Here is a 10,099-nt window from a genome sequence, read left to right on the forward strand (position 1 = left end):
GAGGGAGAGATAAGGCAAAAGGGTGGACGACTGATGGCGGATCCTCACAAAAGAAAAGAGAAAAAAATTCTAGAGGGAAATTATTAATTTTCAAACTTTAAGTGGGAGAAAATTGTAAGTTTTTAAACCTGAGAGAGGAAAATATGATAAAAGTTTAATTTTTTAATAAATGATGATTTTATCTCTAATTTTAATTAAGATTTTTAACAGAAATTAGCTTATGAATAAAAATTTAAGTTTTTTAAAATTAAAAGGTATAATTTTGAGATTTTATTATTCTTTAGGTGAGAAAAAGTGATTTTAGCCAAATAAAAATACACAAAGTATTACACCTCGAATTATAAATTTACTATGTAAATAAATAATTTTAAATTAAAATTAAAATAATATTCACTCTTATAATATTTTTTAATTAAATAAATTTAAATTAAAAATAACAGTCTTGCTTGTCCAGACAATCATCTTGCATTACTCATTCTTTCATTACCGTCGTTGAAAAATGTAATTATTTTATTGCGGAGCACAACCGGAGAAGAAAATGATGATTATGACACGTACGAAAAGTAGGGCAGCCAAAAGCCAACCATTTCAGAATAATTCTATAAAAAATAAATAAATAAATAAAACCACAAAAATAATAAAAAATAATTAAAATAAAAAATATAAATAAAAAGAGAAAGCACATTTTTCGCCTTTATTTGATCGAATCGTTTTCTTCTCTCTCCATTCTGCGGAAACAGTATCAAAATTACCTCCGAGAGAGGGAAACCAGGCCCCGAGAACACGTAATAACTGAACAAGAAACCGATCTCCGCGCTCAGTACGACACCGTCTACTTGGAATGGGAACGCTTCAAACTTGGCGAAAGGCCTATGGTGCTCTGAAAGACTCCACCAAAGTCGGTCTCGCTCATGTCAACAGCGACTATGCGGTATCTTTTCACTCCCTCTCTCTCCCATCCACTTTCTCGCTCAATCTTTAGATCGGATTTGAATTTTTTTCTTGATTTTTGCTATAATTAGGATATGGATGTGGCCATAGTCAAAGCTACCAACCACGTCGAGTGTCCACCCAAAGAGAGACACCTTAGGAGTGAGTAATTTTAGTTTTAATTTTAATTTAATTCATTTATGGATCTATTTTGGTTTTAATTTTTTTTTTTTGGCGATTATTGAGGATTTTGTTGAAAAGATGTAATAATAGAGTAATTCTAAATGAACATTGGGTGATTGAGAGAAAAATTAGTCAAATCACATCACCCAATCACAACACTTCAGTTTGTAGGAATAAATTATATTTATTGGTACATATAGTTTTATTATTAATGATAATTGTAAAATTCTTTGCAGAAATCTTGGTTGCCACGTCAGCAATTCGGCCTCGAGCAGATGTTGCTTATTGCATTCATGCGCTTGCTCGTCGATTGGCCAAGACGCGTAATTGGACGGTAATTATTTTGGTTATTACATATTTGATGTATTTTATTTTATAATTTTGATTTGTGTAGATTTTTTTATTAATGTATATTTTTAATTTTTCACTTTGCTTCACCTATAGGTATAGGAGATGTGAAGAAGACAACTTAAACTGCAACATGTGTTATTAATTATTATACTATTATAAGTGTCTAATTTAACTGATCATGACAGTGGTCATAATCAAAGTTTTGTTGCATTAACATATTGATTTCAAATCTAGTCATGTGATCAACTTAGTTTTTAATATTTTTGTTAGTATGTTTTGAGCTTTGGTGTGATAATTTGATTTCTTTCATTTCTAAAATGATGGGGTGAAAGATTAGATTAATGCATTTCAAGACTCATGAAAACATAATGTTCACCACGGGACTAGATAAAAGATTTGTGATATTTGCAAGATTCAAATTATTGAAGCTATTTGTATTATTATTGGTCAACCTTTTTGGTTGCATGTGTTTTATTAGTCAAAATGGATTAGCTTTTGATCTAATGGTGACAAGGAGACAGGAGTAGCCCTCTTGCTTACCGTACACCTGTCATAGTCCTTGTGCAAGTGGGAATCGACCTGGATCTGCTTATGTTGCGCTATAGATTTCATCAGTGGTTAACATCGTGATCCTTGGAGGGTTCTGTCATGGTTGATGTCCATTTATGAATTCCTATTGTGAAAGATTCTAATTAATCATGTAAAAAAGGTCCCTGTCAAAGCTAAGTGATGATTTCTTTTTCCCTTTCTTGCTCCTAAAGAACAAAGAGATGTATATGGTTTTTTCTTTTGGTCAATAGTAGTGCAGGTGGAACTACTTTATATTTATCATGAAGGTCATGAAATTTGTTTATCTTGTTTTCTAATGTGAAGTGTGATAGTAGATCTGTAGAATTTTTAGAAGTGGACTGTACATTGGTCCTTGGATGATGGTACAGACTATCTTATGTCCCCCTTGTATCAGAAGTTTTATGGATCTTAATTACTTTCATATGCTTTTTGCTTTATGAGTTGCATATCATGAATTTACTATGTATGGAGTGATTAAATAAATTGATTTATGGCTGTAATTATTGTCTGCAACTAGAATCCTTTCAACGTAAAAAAAAAAAAAAAAATGCTTGTATTATCATTGCATATTATTAGTAATCTTTTTTTTTTTTTTTTTGGTTGGGTTGTTCAACAGGTTGCATTAAAGACACTGATAGTCGTCCATAGAACTTTGAGGGAGGGTGATCCTACTTTCCGAGAAGAGCTGCTGAATTTCCAACAGAGAGGACGCATTCTCCAACTTTCTAATTTCAAAGATGATTCGAGTCCAATTGGTATTTTGATGCCCTTGTCCATCTTTTTCACTTGTCTTGGGCCATTACAAATTTTTGTCTGTTGGATGTGCTGGCATCATATAAATGAACAAAAATACATGTGTGATGTGTTTTGCTTATTTATAAAGATGAGAATTCTTGAATTAATACTTAATATATGTTCAGCCTGGGATTGCTCTGCATGGGTACGTACATATGCACTTTTTTTGGAGGAACGACTTGAATGTTTCAGGGTTCTAAAGTATGACATCGAAGCTGAACGTCTTCCAAAACCTGCCCAAGGGGAGGATAAGGTACATTCCCTTCATGATTGAAAATTTAACTTTTGTTGAAATGGGAAATCACAAGCGAATAAAAGTTATGATGATAACATGTGCCTGGGAATGAACAGGAAATGTAGACTTAGTGAATGTTATTGACAAATTTGATTTTAATTGACTGCTTAAATGTGGGGTTAGTATCTGTTTTTAGTTGTCAGTTTTATACATCGTATAAATTTGCTCACATCTGTGAATTTTGTGTTCAATTTCTAGAGTTATATTTTGATGGTTGTAACTGTCGTAGAATTTGATTTTTGGAAGTTTGATATATTCATTTTTCCTTTGAAACAAAGAAAACTATTTTATTGTGTATTTTACTCCTTGGATACTTATAGTACATTGTGTGACACTGTCCTTGGCTTCCAAGGGTGATGCTCATCTTATTGTTATTGTTATTATTATTACTATTATCGGTGGAGTTTCAACCATTGCACTCTTTAATTACATTTCTCTCTTTTGGTGGTAATGGTTATATATTAGGTTGTTAATCATGAGAAAGTGGTTTTTGCAAAACATCACTAAATTAAGTGCTTTTGAAAGTACGTCTCATTCGGTGCTAGATTTAATACCCTTGAAATGACGTGGATTCTTATTGGAGTAAACTTGTTTAATGCACTGCTTCTTTTTGTCTTTTGAGCAACATGTGATACCGAGTAGCCTGCGTTGTTAACTGCTGGTGCTTTTGATGACATGTGCTTTCTAATTTGTGCTAGAATTTTGAATGAAAAATAGTTTCATAGGACTTCATGGTCTTAGTATTATTTTACCTCAATTTGCAACAGTTCAATCAATCTTTAATAATAAACCTACATGAATAGCAACTGCATTGGCCTTGGAAAAGAAAAAACCTCTAAGAAAGTCCTATCCCAGATTATAGTTTGAAAAATCCAAGAGAAATCTAAATTTGGAGCTTACCCATCTTAGTTAATGATATAGGTGAATGTATGTGTTTTATTTTATGAGAATTGTAACTCTGTGCTTCTTTATCTAGAATCCTGCACAATTTAAAGTTTTCTTTGTAAGAGAACATGAAATTTGGTGTCTTTATTTTGGACTAAAATGAAAGTAGCTTGTGGTTACATTATTGATATACCTAATACGTGAGCCGATGAGCAGTGTATTTCATCTTAAATTTAATGTAGAAGGTTCTCACTTCTCATAAATTTATAGCGGTATAAATATTCTATCCTATTGCTGCTATTAAAAGATTAAGCCTTTAATTGTAAACCAATCATTTTTTCCTTTTTCCCACTTACTTTCCCCAGGATACTTAAAGTCTTTGTGTCCCTCTGTTATTACTTTCTTGCCTTACCACAATTTTTATTCAAACACGGTATTAGCATTTGAGAAAAGGAAGTTGTCAAGTTAAATTCTAGAGTCAGTTATAACTTTGACCAATATGTTGTTGATTTATTGTTTATGATGTAATCTGGAATTATTTTCTGTTCTAATTTTTTAGGTGAAATTTGGCTTTTATTAATAAGAAAGTATCAGTTATCTGAAGATGTAAGAAAGCATCAGTTGGATATATGATGCTAAGGACCTATTTGGTATATAATTTAAATGCTTTTTTTTTGGAAACCAGGGGGCAGAAAAAATTTATGAATTGCATTTGATTGAATTGAGTTGAAATGGTTTCATAATAGTTCTGGATACAATTTTTAAAACTAGTGTAAGAAAAAAAAGGGGAAAAAAAGTTTTTTTTTTCATTTTTCTATTTTTATTTAAAGTTGAAACAATTTTCGAGTAATATATTAAATCCACTTTTACATATGAAAAATATGGAGATACTAAACCATTTTTAAATATTGTATTGCAGGCGTTTGAGCTGCAGTATTCTGTTTGTTTTTATTTTCTTTTGTTAATTTTTATGTGTTAATTAAGTTCAGTTTTTCTCTTCAATGGGTAGGGTTACAGCAGAACCAGAGACTTGGACAGTGAAGCACTGTTGGAACAGTTGCCTGCTTTGCAGCAATTGTTGCATCGTCTTGTTGGTTGCCTGGTACTTATTTTAAATCTTCTATAACTAATTTTCTCTCATTCTCATGAATATGGTTATCTATTTTTTAAATAATTGTTCATTTTGGACATTTCTTACTCGTATTATCCCTTCAAGGATATAAATCTTTGTGGTTACAATACTTCTGCAGTCTGAATCTGTTCATTGTTCATTTTAGCATTTGTGACTGAATAAATGAGGATGCTTCTCTTGTCTTTGCAGCCAGAAGGTTCAGCACTTCATAATTATGTTATACAGTATGCTCTTGCTCTGGTATGAATGCTATCTTTATCCTTTTCCCTTTTAGGTAATTTTACCTTTTTTATCACCTTAAGATTTGCCTCTATACCACCCTGTACCTCTGTGTGAATGTGTACCACTGTGATCCCAAGGTAAAAGGTCCTCCTTTGTGGGACCAAGTTATTAACTTATATACTGATTGATTGAGAGATTATTGCATAATCCAATACTTCGTATCTGTTCCTGGGAAAATCTAAAAACTCATAAAAAAAAAATTAAAAAGGAAAATAGAACTTTTTGGAGAGATGAAAATAGAGGGATGGTCTTACATGTGTGATTTTTGAAGTGATGCTTTCAATATTTGGATAATAAAGATTGTTGTACTTATGTGATTAGGCCTGTTAGATAACAAAATTGTTGTTGTTTTCTCTAGCATTTATTTGTGATGTACTTATTTGTTTATTAAATCATTAATCAATAGTAGCGTAAAGAAGTATTCTTCATGGTAGAAGATGTATAATAAAAGAGACAAAAAATTGCATAACTGATTAAGGACATTATTCAAGATTTTTTGACCCTGTGAGTATACAATTTTCAGGTATTGAAAGAGAGCTTTAAAATTTATTGTGCTATTAATGATGGAATCATCAATCTTGTTGATAAGGTAATTTGGATTGGTCAATTATGCAAAAATTATTTTGTTTTAGCTAGATGTTATTATGCTTTCTGTTTGTCTTTGCTGTTAAGCTTTGATTTCCTTGCAGTTTTTTGAGATGCCAAGACATGAAGCTATCAAAGCCCTTGATATCTACAAACGAGCTGGCCAGCAGGTTATGTAGTGCATTTCTTTTGTCTAACCTTAATATTAAGTTGACTATATAGTTGACAACCTTCATATGCATTTCGATAATACTTTTAGGGTATGTTGGTTTGGATAATCTTTATTATCAAAATTGGAAGATTATTCCAAAAATAGATTGCTTTGAAGATTAATGGGTATAAATTAATATTGTGTTTGGGTAAATTGACATGTATAAATAATTATTGTGTTTTGTTGATAGTAATAAAAGAATATTGAAATATTATTTTGCTTAAATGTCATTACTATGTCAAATTAAATTTATGAAGTATCGGTAAAATTGTTTAAAAAAATAAAATAAAATCACTTTGGTGATTTTTAATACCTAAGGAAAATGTGGGAATCCAATTATTCCTATATTACCTATCATGTCATATTGGTAATAAAAAATTACTATAATATTTTATTATCTAGCGAATCAAATAAGGTAATGTCAGTGATAAAAGATAAATTATTAAAGTAATTTATTATACACCCTTATGGTATTAATTATACTTTTTAGGTTCATGGCCACCTAATATATAGTTGTTTTTCAGGCTGGGAGTCTTTCTAGTTTCTACGAAATTTGCAGAGGATTGGAACTTGCTAGGAATTTCCAGTTTCCTATTCTGAGAGAGGTATTGATCCTGTAATATCAATAGAATAGTTTGTTTTCATTGTTATCTTTTTGCAATTAACGTCCATTAATTTTTCATTTTCCTTTTCCAGCCACCACAGTCTTTTCTCACAACAATGGAAGAGTATATAAGGGAGGCACCCCGGGTGGTTACTGTTCCTAGTGAGCCATTGGTAGGTACAAATTTAGTGATGTATATAATACAGTGTTTTACAACTTTAATTTCCCTTTTATTACTATTATTATTATTATTTATATATTTATAGGCATCTGACTAGCTTTATCATTTTCAAGAACAAAAAGGAGTCACAAATAAAGGCAGCATAATGTTAAGAGTGTGAGTGAGAAATGAGTGTAAATTGTCAAAATCGCAGAACGTGAACAGTTTTCTGATGTGATTGAGGATGTCATTTACATTAAAGCTAAAGAAATGGTACTGGTGTCCCATATTTTATGGTTGAATACTGGCTGGTATATTAAGAAACATATGAAGGAAGATCAGGGCTAAAGTAAGGTGAGAGTTGAGGCGGATGAAGAGTGTTGAAAATGGAATAAATTTATTTGAGACAAGTATGGTAAGTTGAGGAAGATGAGAGTTTCTTCAGGCAGTTTTGCAATGTGAAACAAAATCATGATGTTGCCCTCAATGAGAAGGAATTGAATCACACGTCCTGGGGTTTTTGCACTACTGGAATTATAAGTTGAGAAATGATGCATGTTGAGGATTTCTTGATTTTTGCTTGACAATAGTGAAGCAGATACTTAGTGCCATTAAATCACTCTAGTTCTCTATGCTTATTTTCCCGAGTATTGTTTTAAGAATGTATGTTCCTGTAAGACTAACTTGTGATTATTGACAGCTACTAACATACAGACCTGATGAAGGTCCTTCAGAAGATGCAAATATTCCTAGTGATGAACCTGTGCCTCAACCTGTGGATGAAGTCGCTGTCTCTAGTATGGAGGTTACACCTCCTACTCCATCTCCTCCTCCTCCACAGAACAACAATGATTCTGCAGATCTGCTGGTAATCGATATTGGGTTTGGTATATTTGTTCTCAAAATATACCATTTTTTATAACATTTTATTATGTTTACCCATTCTGGTGGGATCAGGGATTGAGCTTTGCCGCACCTGACGCATCAGCAATTGAGGACAGTAATGCCTTGGCTCTGGCCATAGTGCCATCCGAACTTGGTAATGCTAATTTATTGTTGTTTTTCTCAACAGTATTTCCGACTTGTGCTTCTACAATTTTTGTTGCTTTTTATGTTCATCAAGAGTATCCTTTTCCTTTAGGTGCTAGTACTCCAACGTTCAATTCACAGTCGGGTCAACCAAAAGATTTCGATCCTACTGGATGGGAGCTTGCCCTGGTCACCACACCAAGTACCGACATATCTGCAGCTAATGACAGAAAATTGGTATGGCCTTCTTGTGGTATTATCATGAGTCTGTCAATCTGCAGTAGTGGGTGTAGCCTAGAATGTTTTGCATTTTTTAGTTTGAAAATATTCATTAATTCTTTTTTTCTATAGCCATAGGAAGCCTTAGTTAAACCCAAACTTGTAAAAATTAGCAATAAGGTTTGATCCAAACTGAGCCAATTTAGTTCAGTGTTCGGTTTGATTCGAGCCAAATTCGAGTTGGAGTTTCAATTTGACAACTAATCTTGAGTCTGGCTCAAATCTCTTGCCGGCAACACTGTTTATCTGGTCAATGAGATCTCAAGCTGGACATTATAGATTTAAGCTGAGTTTGAGTAGCCCATGTTTGGATTTGAATTGGCTTGGCTCGAATCAAGTCTTGGGAAGTGTCTATTTTCCTAATGTTGTCAATTAATGCTAGGCTGGTGGACTGGACTCCCTGACGCTGAACAGTTTGTACGATGAAGCGGCATATAGAGCGCAACAGCCTGTTTATGGAGCGCCAGCTCCAAATCCATTTGAGGTGCAAGATCCATTTTCCATGTCGCACACAATTGCTCCCCCTCCTTCAGTTCAAATGGCAGCAATGTCTCAGCCACAGACCAATCCCTTCGGACCATATCAACCAACCTTCCAGCCTCATTTGCAGCCATTGCCGCAGATGCAGCCACAGCAACATATGATGATGACCCCATCAAACCCATTCGGTGACACCAGTTTTGGGACACTTCCTATGAATCCTGCAGCTCATCCGCAAACAACCAATCCTTTTGGCACACCAGGTCTTTTGTAATGACACGCATTGAAGCTTCTGAAATGTGTAGTAATTTTTCTCGGGTGCAGTTGGTTTTGGCATTTTTTGTTCCATAAAATTGGTACATTGGGGCCTGAGTTGATGGCTTGTCTGGGTTGTCCGAGTGGATGGTAAAAGATGTAATAATAATTAGTTGATATATATTTTTTGTCCATCTTCCGCACTGAAATAAATATTTTTTGTCCATCTTCTCTTTACTGAAGTTCTGATGAGATTCGATGTGACGGTGCTGATGTGGTTGATTCCAAACCTAAAATTTATTCTCATATTTTGCTTAGAGCTTCTGACTATGTTGTTATATCAATTGGGGATGGATGATATGAACTACTTAAGTTTGAATTTATATTTGGCTTGAATAAATTGAACTTAAGTTAAAATTCTAGCACTACTTAAATGCTAGTGCATGTCAGGGAATCTTCTTCTTTGGTGGTCTTGCATTTTCTTCTCTGTTGATCTCTCTTCTTATTTTTCAACGGCAGAGACTCTTTGTTTTTTTTTATGATTTGTCTTTTTGTGACAATTTTTCTTTTTTGCTGATTCAGTATCATTTTCTATTTTGGTTCAAATGAGTTAAATTCAAATTGAAGGTTTTAATATAGCCCCAGTTTGAGTGGTTGCAAGGGAATTTTCTTCTCCAAAGATCTTACTTTTCTTTTATTCTCCACGATTTTTTTTTTTTTCATTTTTTTGCCTTTTCATTTGGTAATTTTTGCTCCTCAATAATTTGTTGTGGTCTTCTTTGATATTACTGTTTACCCATTAATTAAGTCGAGCTTGATCTTGAGTTCATCTTTCTGGCTTTGAGCTGAGTTTAAGTCATTAATTGTTCGGATTGGTTAAGTTCAAATCCACCCGGTAACATTACAATTATAATCCCGGAGATTGGCTTACCCATAGAAGAAAAAAGCAATTGAATAATGATATTGGCCCATGTCCTCTTCATCAACCAAAATTTAAAAGATAAATCGGATTCTGTGAGTTCTGTGCTTGAGATATACGACATGCTAGAGGGGCTCCATCAATTTCTGTGAAT

General features: G+C 33.1%; 1 protein-coding gene across 1 annotated transcript; it reads left to right on the plus strand.

The window, feature by feature from the left end:
• Positions 1-704: 704 nt before the first annotated feature.
• LOC123217367 (putative clathrin assembly protein At2g01600) lies at positions 705-9,252 on the plus strand. Its single transcript, XM_044638366.1, has 15 exons — positions 705-931; positions 1,023-1,092; positions 1,350-1,447; positions 2,651-2,789; positions 2,955-3,082; positions 5,019-5,111; positions 5,331-5,381; positions 5,947-6,012; positions 6,113-6,178; positions 6,744-6,824; positions 6,916-6,996; positions 7,684-7,851; positions 7,941-8,022; positions 8,125-8,249; positions 8,674-9,252. Exons 1-15 carry the CDS (start codon positions 842-844, stop codon positions 9,043-9,045), a joined length of 1,710 nt encoding a protein of 569 aa, XP_044494301.1. The 5' UTR covers positions 705-841; the 3' UTR covers positions 9,046-9,252.
• Positions 9,253-10,099: the final 847 nt, after the last annotated feature.

The sequence above is a fragment of the Mangifera indica genome, chromosome 5 (assembly GCF_011075055.1).
Source record: "Mangifera indica cultivar Alphonso chromosome 5, CATAS_Mindica_2.1, whole genome shotgun sequence".
NCBI classification, from domain to species: domain Eukaryota; kingdom Viridiplantae; phylum Streptophyta; class Magnoliopsida; order Sapindales; family Anacardiaceae; genus Mangifera; species Mangifera indica.

Excerpts from the sequence above, each read along its gene's own strand:
- LOC123217367 (XM_044638366.1), top strand. The coding sequence starts at position 842 with ATGGGAACGCTTCAAACTTGGCGAAAGGCCTATGGTGCTCTGAAAGAC. Across the intron at positions 1,093-1,349 it reads CAAAGAGAGACACCTTAGGA|AAATCTTGGTTGCCACGTCA; the intron begins GTGAGTAATTTT and ends AATTCTTTGCAG. Across the intron at positions 8,023-8,124 it reads CATAGTGCCATCCGAACTTG|GTGCTAGTACTCCAACGTTC; the intron begins GTAATGCTAATT and ends CTTTTCCTTTAG.